Source organism: Ammospiza nelsoni, chromosome 3, assembly GCF_027579445.1.
Source record: "Ammospiza nelsoni isolate bAmmNel1 chromosome 3, bAmmNel1.pri, whole genome shotgun sequence".
Lineage (NCBI taxonomy): Eukaryota > Metazoa > Chordata > Aves > Passeriformes > Passerellidae > Ammospiza > Ammospiza nelsoni.
Window position 1 is genome coordinate 66,132,786 of NC_080635.1, and position 21,142 is coordinate 66,153,927.

The following is a 21,142-nucleotide window of genomic DNA, read 5'->3' on the forward strand; positions in this document are numbered from 1 at the left end:
GCGTAGGAACTGTCTCAATAGACAAGGCTGAGTCATGTTGGATGAAAAGATGTAGAATGTACAATTGGTGAGGGCTGAAACTGTTAACTGTTTATATTTTAGCTCTAAATTTTTTAGGAGGGTTTAGATATGGGTGACTTCAGCAGATGGAAAGAAGAGGGAAAGGAGAGAAATCTAGCTTGAGTTGTTGTAAAACAAAATGAGGAATAGAGGCAGCTATGAATGAAGATGGTAGAAAGAGGAGAAATGAAATTACTTCTTTATGTTACCTGAAGTCAAAAAAGATCATTCAAAATTTTTTTGTGATCCAGGTTCCGGCTGAAGGAGCTCACAGGCTGCTCCCAGTGACTGTGGTCACTGAAGAGTCCTCTGCTTTCTTTTTTTTTCCAGAGACACACGTGACAGGAAGAGAAACGTGTCCTGACTTAGGATCCGTGTAAGAAGTCTGGTTTTCCTGATTAAAACCTCGGCTCAATGGCCTGAAAAAAAAATGGGCTAACATATTTCAAGCTTGCCTTTGTAAGCTTCAACTTACACTGGAATAATTGGAAAATATTATCACCTTGTCCAGTGTGTCTTTTCCCATAGGATGCAGTTCCCAATTCTTTAGAAGTTTTGTGGTTGTAAGGGAACCAAGGAGTTGAAAAGTGGAAAACATGCTGACTTTGAAAGAGAAATATTCAATTTCTTTAGATTTTCTTTTCTCATATTGCTTTTAATGCTTCAGAGTAGCCATGTCCTAGCTACTCTGTTCACCTGGTGTTCACTTCCCACAGATGTGGGAATCTGCTCATGATGCCTGCTCCTGTGTAGGACGTGATGCTTCTGAGTTAAATGGTTAAAAAGGCCAAGTAGTATTTTGCAAGGATTTTCAATTCCTAGGTGAAAACTTGAAGTAACTTGGGTAAATTTTCCACACTCTATACAAGTGTTTGATTCAATCAGCCATCCAAATTATTTGGTGATTCTTTGCCAGCCTTCTGCCTCATGTGCTAAGACTTGTGTTTTCCAGCTATACCTAGGTTAAACCTTGGAGCTGCCAATGTTTTGAAGGCCCTGCCAGGAGTATGCTCTTCCAGTCCCTTATGTGAGGTATTTTAAAAATCCATGTATTGATCCAAGGAGAACTGGCTACAGTTTCTTTGTAACTTTCTAGTGGAGATAGTGATCACAATTCCCTTCAGAATTTTTGGCACTCTGTGTTTCTTCAAGTTTCCTTTTTGAAATGCAAAAGCTCTGCAGCCTTAGCTGGCTCCCCAGCTTCTCGTGCATCAGTTGTGGGGCCATCAGCTCTCTGGTGCCTGGTTTTCAGTGGCTGGTTCTCAATAAGGAAGTTAGCAAGATGTAAATACAAGTAGAGTGAAAGTACAGGCATTCACAGACATGTTTTGATTGTCTGTAGTGCTGGAAGTCAGGGGTGCTTGGGAGACAGCTGGTAACTTTTCTGTTAAAACTGCAAGTCTTCAAATATATCTGTAAATCCTGTTGATTAAATCTTAATTTGCCTATGAACTGTCTAAATATTTGCACAGATATTACTTCTGTCAAATGAAATAAGTCAGATTCCCATGAAAATATTTTTTCTAATGTTACTTCACTTGCTGTTGTCCAAGTGTTTCTGTCTGTCATCAATTTCTTTAGGGAATGGAAGCATTAAAATTCATACTGCTGAACTGAAATAGTCACATATTTGGTTCACTGGGTTTACACTGCTGGAAATGTCCTTGACTTGAATGCTTTCCCTTCCAATAGGAAATGGAGTGTCCCTATTCAATCCCTGCTGGAACAACCTGTGGAGAGTTTGCCACTGTTGACTTCTTCTGCTGAAGGTCAGGGAAGAAGGTTGCTAGAGGTTGCCCATGCTGATCCTCTTGTAGAAGTGAAGCCTTTGAGTTATGTCCATAAATGCACCAGCTCCTCTTGGTTTAATCTATAATTTGCATGGTAGTTTGTGGTTCTGTCAGAAGGGATTCCCCATGTGTGCTACAATTTAAACCCTGCAGTGGGTACCCTCAGCTTCTGAGGGTGGCAGGATTGGGCATGGAACAGAGAAATTGAATTTCTATATATGATAAAGGAGGATTTCTGTATAGCTGTCAAATGAGTGCTGCTGCAGGCTTTCCTGTTTATTTGATCTTCCTTTTTTGTCCTGTCTGGCACTTTAGGTGTTCTCCTAAGTTGTGAGAGATGTGGGGTGTTACAAGGCAATGCAGGAAGCCAGCAGAATTAGGGTGCTCCTTTAAGTATTATTTGAAGTGGTATTTTAACTCCAGGTTGCATATTACTTTTATTTTAAAATGAAAGACAGGGCTATTCTATGTATTGTGATCCCCACATCTTACTAAGTTATCTTGAATGGTCTGGGTAAGTAGGCAAGTGTACTTGGGGCTGTGTCAGTTTTTATGCTGTTTTCCACTTCCAAACTTGTCTATTACTTTGTAATTGCAATTTGTGACCAGATCTTCTTTTTCCGTGCAAAGTACTTGCATTTGTGTGTGGTGCCAAGAGGGGGCAGCAGCTTCCTTCCAATCTTCAGCATTAATGAACCTTTGAGAAACAGAACCTAGTGTTTCATGGGTTGGTTTTTTTTTTGTGGTTTGGTTGGTTGGTTGTGGCTTTTCAATTAAAAAAAAAAAACAACTTTATTCAACTTTATTCATTAGAACTATTTCTAGAAACATGTAATCTTAAAATAATTAACATCCAGTCTAATTGACATCCTGTAGCAAGTAGTTTGCAGATGGCACATATTACACTTAAAAATTGTCCTCTCTATATATCAGTGAAGTGCATGTCCAAACACTCATAAACACAGACAAGTATAATTACATACAGCTCTGCATTCATGACTTGCTAAAAACCACTTGATTTTCCCCATCAATTACTTTAAAAAATGAGTGCTCTGCTCTCTTACAAACTCAGAGACAAACATGAAATGTTTTATCTCTTGTTTGTGAATGGGTTGAGGCTTTCCAAAAGAAGGGACCGAATGCACTGATAAAACATGAAGTGTGATGCCAAGTAGGTTTGTAAATACTCCTGCCTGTGCTTCACCAGTGCCCTTCAACCATGATACAGAACCAGCCTTGTCACATTCCTGGAATCTTTGCCCATGGTCATGACAGGTGAGGAGAAGCAGGGAAAAAAGGACATGACAATTGTGTTTTGCTCTAGTCCATGTTCAGACAGAAGCCCCTTGACTGGAGAAAGAGGAAGGTCAGTTCACATTGACCCACCATTGTCTTTTCTTTACTGGTGCTCCTTTCCAGAGACCACCCAATGACAGTCCAGCCTGCAGGCCTTGTTTGTTGTCATTAGCCAGGTGATCACTAGACCTGTCAGCAGAGACATAAATATCTCCTTGGTGCTGGTCTTTGTGCAGTCATGCGGTTGAATTATAAAAGCAGCAGGATGGACCATGACTTCATATGTTAAAAAGTTACCTATATACATGAATACTTATAGGAGGGTGAATGCCATCTGCAAGGTCTTTGTAAGATAGTAGACAACTCATTGCAGCATTGTTATCAAAAGCATGGCTCACTTTGTGTTGTGGCGTGTCAGAAAAGGTTGTGTGGCCTTTTATGATGAGACACTGAAAGCGCTTCATGCGTGAACCATCCACAACCTTTCCACATCCACACATGACACCGGCATGTCCATATAACAGGCATGCTTTATCCAGGTCACCTTATTCAAATTTTATAAAACTGTCTGTCAGAACAGATGGTGTCACTTAAGGATAAAAAGCTTAGCCATAGATGTGAAGAAAAGCTGCCTCTTCAAGTGAGGTCTGCTAGCTCGTCTTAGTCTTTATCGCCCCTGTCTTTCCCTGCTTGACAGAGGACTTTTCACAGGTTTGTGGTTGGTGTTTTCAGAGGCCTTGGCATTTTTGGATAGGTTTGATTTGTTGCTACAGCTCTGGACAGGTGGCAGCATATCTGTCTATCTCAGTTCGCCCATCTGCAAAATGGTGTTTGCCTGGGCCAGAGAAATTAAGATGCACAAAACACATTTGTAAAGACTGGTTTCTAGGATATGCTCAGAGGGTTAAATTGTCCAGACCATGGGCAGGGTGGTGGGTAATATTACTGTCTGGGTCTTTTCTGCCCTTGTTTTATGGCAAGCATCACCATCTTCTCTGCTATCTGCCACTCCTCATGGAGCAAGACTTCTGGTGACTTCCCCGTCACAGCTCAGGCATCACCCATTGCTGTGTGTTTCTATATTGTTTGTTTTAAGTTGATCTTGGTGTTTCTCTTCAGCCTACAATTTTGGCTGCCTCCCTACCTTTTTGCCTGCCTTCTAGTAGGCAACATACATGTGTTTTCAAAGTCTATTATTGTCTGTTGTCATCTGATTTGGCTGAGAGACTGTTACAAGCTTTGAATAATTTGTTATGTTTGTAAGTTTTCTCTTTTTTTTTGGTAGCTCAGATTTAGTAGGAGGAAGTGCTGGATATTCAGGGTACTGTTCCTCTTTGGGTTAGCCAATAATACAGATTATTAATACATTAATAATACAAGGGAACTTTTCCAGTAAAGTCTGTTAAAAATTCTGTGTCTAATAAAAATTATGGATTCTTGAGGTCAGTTCAGGGTAATTATTCAGGGCACAAATGCCTTAGTAACACTACAATGTCATATTTGTTGATTTTCATTTTTTACCATGGCAAAAAATATTGTGCTTTAACTTGATTGTCTCCTTCCTGGATTTCTCTTTTTCATACTTGTGACTATACAAAAATAAACAGGATGATAATCTCTTGGATGTCACATGGCAGAGCAGTAGCTGTGGTGTGAGTGTCGAAGTAATGAATTAACTCAGCCCAGGACAAGAGGTTACTAAATAACCTTTGCCTACTGAAGGTGGCAAAGGTTTCTCAGGACTTACAGACACTTAATGTGAGGCAAAGCCCAATCTAATTGGTGACGTTTGAATGAAGGTCTCCAAATTCTCATGTCCAGACTATACAATGAGATAGCACAGAAAGTTAGATGTGAGGCATCCTCCTTATCATGGGTAGCAGGAATTTTCTCCAACTAAGGATGTCTTCCCTCTTGTCTTTATTTAGTTTAGAAATACTTTATCTGACTCCTTGTCGCGTGTCCTTAATGGATTGTAGGACTGTACCGGGGGGAGGAAGGGGGCTTCAAAAAAAGGAAGCCCTCAAGAGAGGTTTCTATTTAAAGTTTGAAACTGATTGTGCAGAAATGGCACCTTCCTTTTAAATAAGTATGTTCTGTGAAATTCACCCTATCTTCAATAATTCACAGGGATTGCACTGGTAGTCTTGTTAACCCCACACAGCCATGGCAGGGTAATTTTCAGTGTAGGTATCAACAACACTGATGAGTTTTAAATGAAATGGTAAATTCTGCTTTCACACTGTACTAATCACAGTGCAGGCTGGAGGTCAGTACAAACTTACATCATAGCTGACATTGGAAAGAAAAGGGCAGTACACAATTTTTATTATGGAAAAAATTAAGGAAAAAGGAATGCAACAACATAACCTTGTCATTCCTTTGGTCTGGCCTGATTACAGGCTGAGGAGCCTTTAACAAGCCCAGTTGCTGAGCAAAGCTTACCAGATTTTGGAGAGAGGGTGGACAGAAAAACACAGATGGATTTCTACAAGGTTACTTTTCAGTGGACATCTGATCCTGCAGGACTGCTTTGAGAAGACAGACTCCCTTCTTAGAACTCTCTTCATTTTTTCACTTTTGGTTTAATGATAGTGATCTACCAAACAGGTAACTACAGTTAGGTATCTTCTCCTGTAATGGGACCTATAGCCTGATATTCCCATCCTGTCTAGGTAATGTTTTGTGCTTCAGACAGGGTTCCACTAAAATCTGCCCATGGAGTGAAGGACTGCCAGTTCTTTGGCAGTCAGTGGGAAAAATCTGAAGGAAGTCTGTATTAAAAACTTAATCTTCCCAGGCTTTAGCCATGCCAATGATGCAGACCAGCCATGGGATTCACAAGCTGCTTCTAATGATTAGAATCCAACTTCCTGTGTTTTATTTGGATTTTTTTTTTTTTTTTTTGTGTTTTAAATATAAGGCACCAGCTGGAAATGTATGTTGTCTTTTTTTTGGTTTGAGTTGTAGGTAGCTGACACCATTTTTTACACTTTCTTACCTCAAGAGCCACCTCCTTCAGTTCCCTCAGTCAGACCTGCAGTTAACAGGCAAAGTCAGAGATTTGCTCTCAATAGCAATGGCACAGGCAGGTGCTAAGTGCCAGGAGCAGTTAATATTTAACCTTCTTGTGGACTCTGGCTTGGCTTTTCTGTTCCAACCCACTGGGAGTGCCAGCTCAGGGAAGAAGTTTGGTATCAAAACACCACTGAAAGTCTCCCCTCACCAGAGGATCACTCTGCTCTCACAGAATCTCCACAGATGCTGGAGAGAGGTGCAGAGCTAACTGGCCTTCTGAGTGTGGAAACATCCCAGAATGGTGCATACTCTAACCTTCACTGTGGAACAAAAGGTTTTTAAACCTGCGATGTTTTGTAAGGCTGCCTGTGCTATACCTGTATCTGCCTTTGGCAGTGAGGACAGGCTGATGTAGACAAGCTGGAGTTTGATGTATTAGCGTGTAAAAAGCCATCCAGAGGATGCACATGAGGATGGGCACTGGCACTGATAAGATTCAGGCAATCCTCTTTCATTGCTTCACCAGGATTTGGTATCTGTACGACCATTAGGATAGAGAGGTGCAGTGTAGGAAGTTCCCTCACATATCTGCTGCTACGGTTGCTAAAAATTTCCTAAGCCCAAGGCTTTTAGTGTTAACCACACACAGCATTCACTCAGATGTGAACCATGAAGCACCATGGCAGTGACCAGGAGATGTGCTGCCTCTGTCCCTGTAAGCACTAAGCCACTGTGAAAGGAGGCCGATGGTGTTTGGGGATCTATTTTAACCCAGCTTTGCAGGTGTGTTGGATTACTTTTGACGGGGGTGGGGATGAAGGCAAGGTGCAAATTGAGACCAAACTTTCCATTAGGCTAAATCAGGGTTTGAATGACAGCAGAAATGGGCAGATGCTGCTAAGAAGCTTTTGACACTTGTACCATGCTGCAGGTGTGCCAAGCATGTGGCAGAAATATGCAAAAAGTTCATTATAATACAAGTGGTGTCATCTGCTGCCTGGTCCCTTTGCATTGCTGTGTTCCTTAGCTGCCTCATTAGGTGGGGAGTAGGCCTGATTACTGACTTGTTTGTCAAGTGACAAGCCAGGCTAATTAGTTGTGTGGGCAGAGGATTGGTTTCAAGCTCATCAGGAGGGCACCCTCATCCTTTTCTCAATCATACGCGTCCTGCAGCGGGGTTTGCCGCAGGAGTTTGTTTGTGGGTTCTTCTTCTCTAGAGCTCACGGACAGAAAATCTGGGCTAAATGGGGCACTGAGAGGATCTTTTTTTTAGCCTGTCACACTGGAGCCGTGGATTGCAGCAGCGCAACTGGCACTTTTGCAGGGCGTGAGGAACACTTCCTTGTCACCCTGCAGGGTGTGTGGCGGGAGTGGGCGTGCAGCGATAATCGAGTCACCGAGTTAAGTGGCAGGCCTGTGTGGCTGATTTACAAATACCAGTGTTCTTTATTTACACAGACATGTAAACAACAGAAGGTAAACAACACCGCCCAGCTCGGTCTAACAAACAGGCTGCTGCTGTTTCACTTCAGGACCTGAGGTGTTTTAGACATTTCACAGAAACTGTATAGACAGCAAACACAGGAAGGCTACGAGGTTACCTTGACTCTTTCTCTCTGCACGGGAATTGCATGCACGGTGCGGCAGCGCGGGGGAACGGCACCGCCTGAGGCTGCAAACAGGGGTATGCAAGGAACCCACCCAGAGCTGGCCTGAAGTTCGAGTCTGGCCGGAGTCAGTAGTATTTGTGAGCAGTACCACTGCAGCCAGTCTGTGCTCTGACAGCACTTCCCACCCAGAGGTCTGAAAGCACTCTGCGAACAGACTGAGCAATCTTCAGCACATCCTTGGCAAATCATCCTGTTTATGTACAAGGAAATAAAGGGAGGGCCTTCAAAGAGCGGCTTTCCCAGAGCTCAGGTTTTACTGGTCTCGTTTCCCAACCTTGTGCTTTAAGCATAGCACCATTCTTTCTTCACAGAAGTACATTGCTTCTTGGCATTTTAGGACAAGCTTTTGAATACAAAGAAATGCCCCAAGCACTGGAGGTAGAGGGGCAGTGGACAGTCCCAGTCATGACCAGAAGCTGCTCTGCTCCAAAGCTGCCCCTGCTGAAAGAGGAGCCAGCTACTGTGCGACACATTGCACCCAATCCCAAGCTTTTTCAAGTTTGTCTGAAAACACAACTAAGGGAAACATTAGCTGCAAAAGAAAATCTGTTCAAAAACAACAGTGCTGATGTGCTGTCTTGCAAATTTAACTGCAACAGTAACCCAAAGACAGAAAAATACCTAGTGGAAAAATGAAGAGTTCCGGAAGTTTGCTGCTTTGTGCCAAGGAACAAATTTTCTTAAAGTTTTAGCAGCAAAAGAACAGCACTGAGTTCTCAGCTGTAAATTCACATTTTGGTTGCACACACACTTCCTAAATAAAAAAAAATTAAAGTAACTTCTCCAGATTAACTGGTATTGGATATGTTGTTTGGTTCTGTTTTTTTGGTTTGGTTTCTTTTTTTTTCTTTTTTTTTCCTGTTGTGGAATGATAACCATGGCTTGAACCCAAAACCAGTTTCAGCCTTTCTACCTGTTTTCTAACATGAATTGCAAGTTCGATGGGCTCAGCTTGTATGCTAGATCAAATTCAAGCATGTGAGAATTGCTGCTAAAAAAGCAGCTGGGAAGTTGTGTTTGAGCACAGTATTTAAATACTCAGCTGCCTTCTCTCATGCACATTATGCAGCAAGAAGTTTAACTTCTATCCTCCCAATTAGAACTACAGCCCTATCTTTAGTTATCATAGGAAAGGAGATGAATCAACACAACCATAAGATACACCATTTACAGCTGCCAGTACAGCAGCAGGTAAAATAAAGATGGAAAAAGAGGACTGTTTTTCTTAAATAGTCATTCCTGCAATCCTTTCAAACCCCCAGGTGAAAAGGAAACCTAAGAAATTCTCCTTAAATAAAAGCTATGTACAAATTGCACACATTGCAAACGAAGCACTGAGATCAGTTACAGAAAATAAGATGTACAGTCTTCACTGATAACATCTCTCTTGCTATAAACAGTGATAAACAGCATATGCTTTCTTCAGATGTCAGAACCCAGCAAGACAGCAATATTATGTACACAGGGCTTGTTTGCCTTCTGCCTCCCACAGCAGAGCCCCTCCAAACTCTGTTTTCACTTCAGAAAGCTGTGCAGCGACGCTCCTGCGCACCGTGCCGCTGCTGCTCGGCAGATCACAAGAGAGCTGTCATTGCTGTCTGGCTGATGGGCTTCAGGCAGTCTCTGGGCGTGGAGTACCCCTCGCCCCCCAGAGCAGTTTGCTGGGGCTTCTGGTAGTCTGTGCTGTAGCTCACGGAGGTCACAACACCATTAACTTTGGGTTTGTCGTAGTTTATGACACTCTGGGGTGTCTGATAGTCTCCGTTCCTGGTGTCGGTTTTGCAGGAACTGGAGAAGCTGCCAGCGGTAAGGGAGTGTAGCTGAGACGAGGCGACGGGAACGTTGTAGCCGTTCTCAGGGGGGAAATTGCCTTCTCTTACTATGTGCCGCTCTATGATGGGGGTGGCGTACTCGGGCTCCTGGCTGGTCAGGGGCAGAGCATATTCGTGCCTGTTAGCTCTGTGAGGGCAGTGATAGTGATTTTCAAACTCAGAACTCCCCCTTCTTCCCTCCTCTTTGGTGTCCATGGGGCGAAAAGTAGATCCTTTGCGTGTTACCGTCCCGGTTCCGATCATGAGAGGCTGCTGATAATCTACAAGGAAGCATGAAATGCTCAGTTAGGCACAGATTGGTTATCTTATGTATATAATACTTATGCACAGATAGGTATTTTATGTTGAAAAGCTACTCTGTTTTTGTATCAAAAGTGTGGTTTTTAGGGATGTGAGGAAACCTTTCCCCAGCACTGATCCTGTAACCTCCTTCAGCGAGCAAGAGTTGCAGAACATGGCAGAAGCTTTTCCACAGAGAAGCTCCAATCTGCCGCCTCTTTTTCTACTCTCTCCCTCCCTTTCCCTACCTACCCCCCAAATAAATTAACATTTCTGGAGTATACTTGAAAGCCCTAAAAAAGAGTGAGGTCAACAAAACATTAACAACAAACTGGACAAAGGACACTGCATGAAGATCCACAAGCAAGAAGTTCTCCAAAATGAGTGTTCCACTTTTGGAATAATTAAAATGCCCAGAGGATTCTTAACGAGCCGGCTTTATTTAAAAGGCATCTCACAGCAGCTGACTGACAAGAAGGATGAAAGTTAGGCAAAACGGCAGCCAAGAGAGTCAATGGAAGTGTGAAATGTGCTAAGCCAGCTCAGCACGGCTGCAGGCGTGCCAGGGGGGATGAGCTTGGGGGGAGAAGCGGGAATGGTGCTGCTGGAGGGACTGGGCAGTCACCCAGTCAAGGGGGAGGGCAGGGACAGAGCTGGCCTAAGGGCTGAGCAGGAGCAAGGAGCGAGATGGAGGAAACATGGCCACAAGAAGTGTGTGTTTGTGCCTCTAGCTATGGTAGGTGCCAGGCTGCCATGTGAGGAGGTCTGAACGAGAAGGTTTTCTGAAAAAACAAGCAACACTGTTATGAGGAAAGTGAACGTTCTAACTTTCTCGCTTTGGCGATGGTGACAATCTCGTACAGATACCAAGGGTGGCCTGAACAGCTCTAGTAAATGACACTGCTAAAGTGTGGCGTTTGCACGCAGGCGTGAAGAAGTTAGCTCGGTTTCTGTTCTGGCATCGCGGTTCAGCTGACATGAGCGTCGAATTCGATCCCATATGTCCTGTGAATCTTTTTGGCAGTTTCTGGCTGGGTCCCAAACTTCAGCATGTAGGGTGAAGGTGTTATGATATTTCTCCAAGTAAGTAGTGCAGCTCTCCCCAGCATCGCTGCTGCCATCCCCAGAAATCTCTCTCGCTCAGGATGGAGCATCTCGGCTTCCTCCTGGCTGCCTCTGGGAACCAGCAGGCAGTCTGAAGCGAGGGAATTCCATGTAGCATGAAAATCTATATGCAAACTGTGTGCTCCCTGCAATTAAATTATTAAATGGCACATTTCTAGGTTGCATCCACGTTCTTATTTAATGTTTTTTTAATTTTAAGGAGACTGCAGGTGAAATGCTAAGGCTGGGAATATGCCTGAGCCAGGCTGAGAGTTCAGACTTCCCATAAACACAGCAGGAGGGGATGGTGGAAAGACTTCCCAGACATGGCCAGGGAACCAAAAAACCATATTTTGTGAGCAACCTTTATTCGTTCTTTTTCCTTAAAGCTGTTTTATAGGTCTCTGCACATTTATATTGAAAGTTCCTACAGAGGATTGAAACTGTCTTTGAAAGATACTGAGAGCAGCACCATATAGAATTACAGTAACCATCCATTTGTTTTTTAAATGTATTTCTCTGCCAAACACAATGAAGAAATTCTAAGGAATTTCTAAGGTCTGGAGGCTGGAAACAGGAAACTAATCTTTCTTCAAGAGTGCTGATCACTGATCCCATGAAATGGCTGGTCTCACTAGCCTTACCAGACAGACTAGACTAGGCAGGGATAAGATGTGCTAAGAGGATGAATTAAAAAATCATCCCTTTGGGATGCAAATAGTACTGATGCTCTTTCATTGGGATTTGCTCTATCCAAACAGTGACCTGGAGCCAAAGTAACACAGGAAGAAATGCTGTGGTTGGCTCACTTCTTCCCTCTCATCTACCTGCCCGCTCTTCAGGAGGCCTCACCTCCCAGATAGTTCAGGAAAGCTGCACAGGGATCTGAGCACAACTTCCAGCTAGGCATGAAATCCCACCATAAACCAACTAAATAATTTTTCTATTTGATCAGCAGCAAGGGGCATCATATTCTGTTCCATTTCCAGAGACACTTGTGTTTAAATAGAAACACAAAAATTAGTCAGCAAAGGGAAGCAATCCTATCCCAGGCACATTCTTGCACTTCATCCATGCCTGAGTGCCTTCCATCAGTACCTTCAGCTGCAACTATGTCAGAGTCAGGAAATTTTTCCAACAACTCCACGAAAACAAAATTCCAAAACAGTGGGCCTTTCCCTCCCTAATATATTTATAGCTGCTTCACTATACATTTGGGATGAACATAAATAAATCTGTTCCTGAGACTCAGTTTGCATGAGAGTTGAAGTTTGTCACACTGCTGGGCCATCCCTCTGCCTGTTACTGGCTCTGCACACAGAGCAAGAGGGATGGATCCGAGGGGGAGAGCTGTTACCTGCCATGTCACTGGTGACCAGATCCAGCTTTTGTGGTGTCTCCTTCTCATTATTATAGCTGATGGTAAATTCGGTTGACTGATGTCTGGTAAAGGGCTGCTTGATTTGTTTCCAACAACCTGTGAAAAAGAAATTAAAATAGAAGGCTTATCAGCAAGTTAAATGCTTGGAATCAGAAGACTTACCAGCAAGTTTAATTTTCGGTATACTCATTGCTGTCAATATATTGAAATAGTTTAAAAACATGACTAAAATGGGCTGTTTGTTCAAAAAAAGCCCCCTGAATATGGAGGGTGAAGGAAGAAGTGAATCATCAACTGGGATTTCCAAGTTTATATAAGATTTTTTGGCAAGAAGGGCTCAAACTCTGTAGGTGCCTACAGTGATGCCTTAACAAAATATATTGATAAAATACCAACTTTAAGTCAGTTATGTTTAGGCATTGAATATGTGGCAAAAATAATGCTTAAAATTTCTCCTTTTGCAGTGGATTAGTGTGGCTTCTGATTCATGGGTATCTGAGCACCTGCACTCATCAATTAACTTGTTCTCACAACATCCTTGTGAGACAGAAAAGAAAAAATCCACAGTGTCAGGGACTTGCTGGAGCCTGCGCCAGGAGGTCTGGGGAGAGGTGAGCTTGACTCACAGCTTTGCAAGGCCCAAGCCTGGCTCACAGGGGCTTAGGAGCTTGATTTATGAAGCAGACACACAACAAATGAACTGACTGGATAAGAGGCTATCTCCAGTTTCTTGGGATTTGTCCTCATTAGCAAGTGAGAAAGGATTATGATGTGACCTTGAAAAATCATATTAGCAAATATGACGTTAAGTACAAATTAATTTTCTAATGAGGGCGAGCTGCAGTGGGTAACAGCATTCCTTTCACTGATGTCAGCACCTACTGAGGGATGAAATTTTGGAGCTGAGCTGTTGCAAGAGACTTGTCAAGAGACATATGAAGTGCTCAGTGGTTTGGGTTTTTTGTGGAAAGCCGAGTTTCAGAAGGATATTCCTCGATGGAACTGGTTGGCCAGGAAAATCACCCCAACTGCCAAGCTGATGGGAACCCCACTCTAGAAAATGTTATTGAGCAAGACAAAGAAAATATTTTTGTAGTCATCTTCTAAAGCAGTGTGCCAAGCCAATCCCTCATTCAATACAGCTCACTGTTCTTAGGCTTTATAAATACACTTTGAGCCAGGGAGCGCAGTGAAAAAAAAATATTCAAGCCATAAAAAATTATTACCTCTTGCTCTCTTAGAGAAAGGCAATCCCCTCTGCTGTGGGGAAAAGAAAAGAAAAGCAGCAATTTTCTGCAAAATAGGTATTTTGGAAGTGGGAAGGAAAAGAAGGGCACCTGGGAGCACTCTTACATGCTAATTTATGCACTCTGTATAATAGATCTTTTGTTAATTGCCTTTCTGTCATAGAAACCAAATTATATTGTTTCTCAGGGCACTGTGCTAGGATGACACAAGTGGGACTATCATTTGCTGTTTCCCTTGTATGAAGAGGTGAATTTGAATGAGGAAATGTGGATGCTATTTCACAAGCATTAAATGCTTAGCTGCATAAACCCCTTCCTGCTTGCCCAGTGGACAGGACAGGGCAAAGTGCATGATTCTCCACTAACCTGATTTCTGAGTACTGGATAATCCATAAGAAAGTCCTTTGGCTTCTCGCCTGTGAGGAGAGGAAAGGGTTTATAAACATGAGTACTTTCAGCTTCATGCCTTAGCTCCAGCAGAGCCTTTTTATTTAGTGGCTGAGGACAAGGCTTCACTTTGAGTTCCTGGAGGTTGTTGTTAACTAGAACTAGGCAAGCAAACCAGCACTTTGACATTTTCTTTTCTTCTCCATCTATGTGCAACTTGTGAGTGCTGGTGTTCAAATTTCCAGGGCTGGCACTCACCAGTTTGATGTGTCTATGTCTAGATGTGTCACTCTGGGCTATGTTTGGGTCTGCTCTTCTGAATTCTTTGGCTATTTTATAGATTTACTGGGAATCCAGTATCACATATACTCAGCTCTGGTGATGAAACAGCAACACCAGAGCATTGCTTACACTTCCAAATCCCCATCTGCTGACAGAAGCATTTCCTGGTTCAACATGCAAGTGCAGGTTCATAGGAATGGGCATCTAGCAGGAAGCACAGCTAGCAGTGATTCTTCCAGTCCTCAGTCTTGTGAGATGAAATAGCTTCATTTTAGCTGCTTGCACCAGTGTATGTGTGACTCCACAGAGCAGAGCTCTGCTTCCAGCCTGCTAGGGTAAGTGCTCTAACTTAAGGGACTGGGAAGCAGAAACACAAGAGGAGGGAAATAAAAGAAAATGATCCAGATAGATAGCTCAAATCTTCCTTCCCTTCACTGCATTTTTATTTGGTTTTGATGTGGTAAGTATCCTATCTTTGATAGCTTTACACCTCAATGCATGTGGGTATATGTAGGGTGAAGGGAGCAGCTGGTTATGCACAGTTCTGACCTGCTTTACCTTCATTTTTCTCTTGACTAGGGGAGGCATACAGTAAGAAATATAATTTACAATGTCCATGAATGCACCAGCTCCTCCTGGTTTAATTTATAATCTGCATGGTAGCCTGTGGTTCTGTCAGAAGGGATTCCCCATGTGTGCTACAATTTAAACCCTGCAGTGGGTACCCTCAGCACTGAGTTCTACTTAAAAGAAAGACTGACAAACAGGATCAATTCCCAGCTCTCTGGTTAGGAGGCTCTGGAAAGAGGGCATGGAGCTGGACAGGCTAGCTAGGTACCCACCAATGCCTCCTTTCACAAACACCAGTATCTTACTTGCGTAGGGCTGCGCAGATGCAAATTCCAGAGAACAGGAACAGAAACAGCACGATGAAGATGGGGACAATTATAGCTGTGAGCTTTAAACCTGCATGAGAAAAAAAGAAGGCATAAAAGTTTAAAAGGTAAATTTCTCCAAAGATGGCAATTTTTACTACAGCAAGAGGTAGATAATGTTGCAGGAATGCTTCTTGAGGAGAGCATGAAAATGTACAACAGTAAAACTAAAAGACAATCCTCAGCCATGGTTGGATGCCATGGACCCGTGTGGAACAATGTTGAAACAAAATAGTTGAATATACTTTCTCAAGAGTTACACTTGGCAGCTATATGCATCCTTACAAAGAACAGCTCTTTCTTATTACACACTAGATGACTTTAAAAAAGCCACTCATACACACTCTGTTTGCAGTTGCTTATAAATCTGCCAAAGGAGACTGCAATTTTACATGCCAAGTATCTGGCTCATGCTGAACTGGCTGAAACATTTCAGTCAAAATAGCTCAAAGATTTCCAAGAGGGAACCTAGGGAAAACCTGTTTAGCCACTGTTAAATTCTAACACAAAATTCTTTAGAGCAGGGATTTGAAAATTAGAAGTGGGGTGGCTCTTGTGTCAGGAGCGTGCTGTTCCCTGTTTCCACAGACACTTGCCAACTGGGAGAATAAGGCAGTACAAGTGTCCATAGGGTATTTACAATTTAGCAGATGAAATCTCAGTAGATTTCATTTTCAGTGAACATGGATATGGTTTACTCCTACCGCTGCACAGATGAACAGAGCTTGCTTGCTCTTGGCAAGCAGTTTCAGAATTTTTTCTTCCACTGATTGCTTCTTGCAACTTGTTTTTTTCACAGAGGCATTTCTACAACTATCAGCTACCTAATGGGTAGTAGCATTTGGTACAGTGGGTCTGGCAATTCCTGCCTGGCTATGAGCCCACCAAACAGTCAGTATAAGCACCAAATTTTGTTTGTTTGCTTTTTAAAGTCTATGAAGTTAGCTCCACAACATTAAAGGATGAAGACTGCAAATTCAGGGAGAATTACACAAATTAAGGTTGTCTGAGCCCCCATAAACACAGGCATTATGGAAGAGTGTTTAATTACACAATCAGGCACTGCTGTATGCTGCTTTCAGCTGTGAACTCACTCTGGAAGGAGTCAGGGTTGTTTGGAGAGAAGATAACACTTTAGTGAGACAACTACTTCACATACTAAAAAATTCTAAAATACAGGATGAGAGTGAGGAAGAACTCTCCCAAAAATTGCTGCTGAGTGCTCACTGTATTCCCTTGAGCCACCCACCAAGCATGGCAAATCAACCAATATGACAGGGAAACCAAAGCCCAATGTTTAACACATCAAGGAAAATTAAGGCTTTCAATCTCTTTCTGTGCCTTTAGACAAAAAGAACCTATTGCTCCTCCCTCTTCTCTCTGTCATTTTTAAAGTCTGAAGGGAAAATAAAAGTTTTGATTTGTGAGAAAGTTTAAAGTTCACTCAGACTGGGCTGAAGACATGATGCATCCTCGAGAAAATGCAGCACTAGGTAGTGTTACCCAAGCTAGTTTCTTCGGAGGGGATGGGCTCTGTAACAGTCCTGTCTTCTTTCCCAAGGGAGGTTTCTGTGCTCTGACTCGGTTTCTGCCACATGGAATGCGTGAAGGAGCTGTTAGCTGCAAGAGAGGAGGGGACATCAGTGGCACTGGGCAGCACAGGGGGCTTCAGAGGCACCACGCACTGCTGCTGACCCCATACCTGGCATTATTCTACAGCCCATCAGCTCCAGCTTCAGGGCTATCCTTTGGTTCCAGCTCTGAGGGATGATCCGCACGTAACGGGCCACGATGGGAGGGATGAAGTTATTGCGCACCACGTCACCGGCGTTGGAGTTGCCTTGGAACACCTGCAACAAAAGGGGCACACACGTTGTCTGCCCTGCTTTAAAAGCCTCTTTCCTCAAAGTGCTCCTGACATCCAGCTTCAAAGATTTTCATCCTAAGACTAACACACTGATAACCTGGGATTCAGCCACAAGATTTCAGGAATTGAGAGTTCTGGAAAGAAATAATCGTTTTAGTTGTGCCAGATGATCACATTTTTCTGTTAGCTTGGAGGAGAAAGATTATCACCGTTTCAATACTGTGGAATTCCCAGTTAATGTATGCTGGTATCATTTTTTATTTAAGAGCACTGCAGCACCCTTTCTTGGAAATAGTGGATAGAAACATAAAAAGGAAAATCCTGAAGTGAACCATTCCTAGACATTTTAGTAAAATGGTCCGTTTTCTATATCAAACTTGAAGAATGACTATTAAGTACACAGTTGTCACTGCATTTATATATTATTACCCAGAATCAGCTCAGCCCCTTGTGCAGAATAACCATCCTTGCAATATTAGTTCTTGGAGATGCTTCAGCATGATTTAGGAAAACTTAAAAGCCTGATGAGACAGAGAAGTGAGCTCAGCATATCTTAGATAAATTGTCAGGCCATATAGGGTTCTGATGGGGCAGGTTCTGTCATGCACCTTAGCTGAAACTAAGACTGTATATAATACTTTCAAAGGATATTTGTATACAACAAGTCACTGTGGGAAACTGCAAGCCTGCATATTTTAAATAGCTAAGCCTTTGCAGTTCACCCACTACTAGGCTGATTTGTCACTCTTTGGGCCAACATCCCCTCAGTTTAACATTTTAAAAAATATTAACACCATTAATGTTGGAAATTCCTTGCCATGCAAGCTAAGAAAAGCAGAGCCAGCAGGAAATCTCTCTTCAGCTCTGCCAAGTTTTCAAAAACTGCCATCAGCGCTGAGGACAGTAGAGCCTTCTCCTGAGGCCAGCTGAGATCCCTCAGGAAGGATGGGTCTGACTTTGAACACTGTGGGGACAGGGAGGAAGGCTTTTGGGATTTCTTTTGTTCGAAAGAAAACATGAAGGTTTCAGGGGAAAATGTTTCCAGACAAACTGCACCAGCAGCTCTGCCCTTCACTGGAGGGGTTGTTTCATTTGGCAGGGGGAGGTGGATTGACCATCCCAATGCATTGGGAGCTGATCCTCAGCTTTGCTGGTGCCATACCAACAGCATCCCTGGCACGGGCAAACACTGAGCTGAGCAAAGGATGTGCCCCAACAGCTGCTGTACAGCTCTAGTTACAGCACTTTTTTAAAAGAAGGGTGCAGACATACACATGCCTCCCTGCGTGTGTCCCACAGCTCCACCAATCCCTGGATAACTTCCTTGTTTCAACAAGCTCACTATCTGCTCTGCAGCCATAAATTACACTGGTGAAGACAGCCCAAGTCTAGACAAGTTTGAAACTCCTAATCATTCTTGACAGTGAAAGCTTGCCCTTCAATGTCAAGACAGCATAGGCATTATTGGTTTGTGTTTTCCTACCCTTCCCACTTTCCCTTACCTTTTCTTCATTGCTCAGAATCCCTTTGTAAGTTCTCCATTTTGAGTTGTTATTTTTATAGTTCATTGTAAATGTCTTCACATAAAAGTTGAAATGCATGGATCCAGAACCAGTGGTTTTAATCCCTTTTAAGAAAATGCAAGAAACATTTTCATTTGCTATGTGCCTGTTTTAAGGGAACATTTCCATATGCAAACACAGAAGCCAAATCAATTTGGAAAACTTGATATTCAAGGTGTTAGTTTATTTTTCAAACCATGTTGGAATTGAGTTTAAAAGTTGGGTGAAGAATTGAAATCTGTTTTAAATTGTGAACTTAGACCAATAGATATTTTTAATAGAGCACAAAAGGCTCTGGGAGCTGGGTCTGTTCAGCCTTGAGGAGAGATGTCTGAGGGGACCTCATCAATGTCTGTCAGTATCTAAAAGGAGTGTGCCAAGAGGATGGAGCCAGGCTCTGCTCAGTGGTGCCAAGCACTAGGACAAGAGGCAATGAAACTGATGCACAGGAAGTTCCACCTGAACATGAGGAAGAACTTTACTGCGGCCAAACACTGGAGCAGGCTGCCCAAAGTGGTTGTGGAGTCTCTCTCACTGCAGATATCCAAGAATTACCTGGACACAATCCTGGGCTGTGTGCTCTAGGATGACCCTGCTTGAGGCTGGACCATACGACCCACTGTGGTGCCTTCCAGTTTTACTCATTCTGTGATTCTGTGACTCCAAAATGAAAATTGCTTTTTGATATTATGGTCTGTATCAGCCATCTTTACATCTTTAGCAGCAACTGTAATTTACATTTTTACAACTAAACCAGGAGATGGAAACAGGAATTTCTTTCACTTAGGCCTTGTTTTAAAGGCTGTGACTTTCACGTTTCTTATTGATTTCAGATCATCCACCCAGACTCCACTGCTCCGTGTGTAAAGTATTTTGTCCTGTCAGCATGTTTACAGATCAGCTGAGTTCAATCCTATATCCTTGTAGGAACACCAGTCTTGCAAATAGTTTCTTGTTTTAAACAGGAAAATTATATTCCTGAGCGCAGAAAGTGCAGAACACTTAATTACATTTAACAAAAGAAACGTTGCATTAGTGCACTATCAGCTTTCCAGCTGCATTCAGTTTCTTCTCCAGCTGTAACCGCCCAATTCCCAGAGAGCGACATACCCGTGATTCTCTTCTTCTCTCCCAGGTCTATCTCCAGCCATTCCCGGTTGCTGCTGTGGTTGGAGGCCCAAGACCATCCTGGGACTTGTAGCCAAGCCTTGTCTGGGGACCACAGGAGTAGTTGCCCAAATTCATTGGTCTCCTCCCAGTAGGAAGATGCAGTAACCTGGCTCTTGGAGAGGAATCCCTCTTCCAGACTGAGAGATTTGTTGCAGCCTAGGAGTCCCCACACAGACAGGCAGAAGGAGTTATTTTGCATTTTCACAGGATATTTTTATATTAGGCTAGCAACATTTGAAGACCACCCACAGCAGCAAAGTCAGACATTGCTGAATCTAGTGCTAGCCTGATGCTCTCCATTAGCTGTGGTGTTTACCAGTCAATTTGTAGCGTATGATCCAGTACCGGAGTGCTGCAGTCCCAATCCTTTACCAGTCTAACTCCTACATACATGACACCTTCTGACTACATCTTCTATTTTTGCCATTTAGTTTTTTAATCTCTGCACTTTTGTCTCATTCCTGTGAAGACATATTTTATTTTTAAATTTTTCCTTCTGAAACATAATATTTATGTTTTGAGATTGGCATTAACTAATTCTGCTGTACAAAACATTTCACAGATGAAGGCACTGTACTGAGAGGAATACTTTACTGTAAATATTTCATGAGTCCCACCTGCAATTAGGGCTAGGAAAGTTACTCATTAGAGGAGCTCCTTGATACAGCTGCCAAGATGTGATATCATGAAGATAATATCTGTGGGTAAGCACTACAAACTCCACCAAAGAACCCACAAAGTCTCTGCGCATCAAGGTTCTTCAGAGAAAACAGGCCAGTGGAATATGGTTCAATGAAGTTAAAAATAATTCCTTGGCAGATTCAAAGACCTATACATGCTCTACAGTTTTCAGTAGCAGAGTAAATGATATTATCTCAAATGAGTGAAATATAATTCAAATGAACGAATGCGAACTTTCCCTCCCCTCTTTGCTGTGTTTTATGGAAATGAACGGCTTGACAGATTAAAACAGGGTTTTGCATCTTGGAAAGCCATAAACAAAAACGCCTTCTGTATCAGTGCAATATAAATATATTTTCATTTCTCTCCTATGTTTTCTTTCTCCGCTTGTATGATGAAGATGGAAATTACAAATATCTGAAGAAAAACTGCTTTCATTTTCTGTAGCCTAAAGTACATAAAAATGGGATTATCTGATTGTCATTTTTCATATGCTGGCACCAGAAATGTAACAGCAGAATACTATTTCTGTTTCTCATCTATGTGCGTATGACCGCACATATTCTGTGTTTTTTCCTAGC

At 42.6% G+C, this 21,142-nt stretch overlaps 1 protein-coding gene across 1 annotated transcript in view; it reads right to left on the reverse strand.

Moving 5' to 3' along the window:
• Positions 1-7,590: 7,590 nt before the first annotated feature.
• The window catches only part of DCBLD1 (discoidin, CUB and LCCL domain containing 1), a 46,138-nt gene continuing 32,586 nt past the window's right edge, over positions 7,591-21,142 (reverse strand). Inside the window, exons 8-15 of the mRNA XM_059469591.1 lie at positions 19,821-20,036; positions 18,651-18,775; positions 16,984-17,131; positions 16,785-16,901; positions 15,222-15,312; positions 14,044-14,093; positions 12,407-12,526; positions 7,591-9,926 (exon numbers count right to left, since the gene is read on the reverse strand). Coding sequence (XP_059325574.1) covers positions 9,409-9,926; positions 12,407-12,526; positions 14,044-14,093; positions 15,222-15,312; positions 16,785-16,901; positions 16,984-17,131; positions 18,651-18,775; positions 19,821-20,036 — 1,385 coding nt within the window. The 3' untranslated portion in view covers positions 7,591-9,408. The remainder of the gene's footprint in view (positions 9,927-12,406; positions 12,527-14,043; positions 14,094-15,221; positions 15,313-16,784; positions 16,902-16,983; positions 17,132-18,650; positions 18,776-19,820; positions 20,037-21,142) is intronic.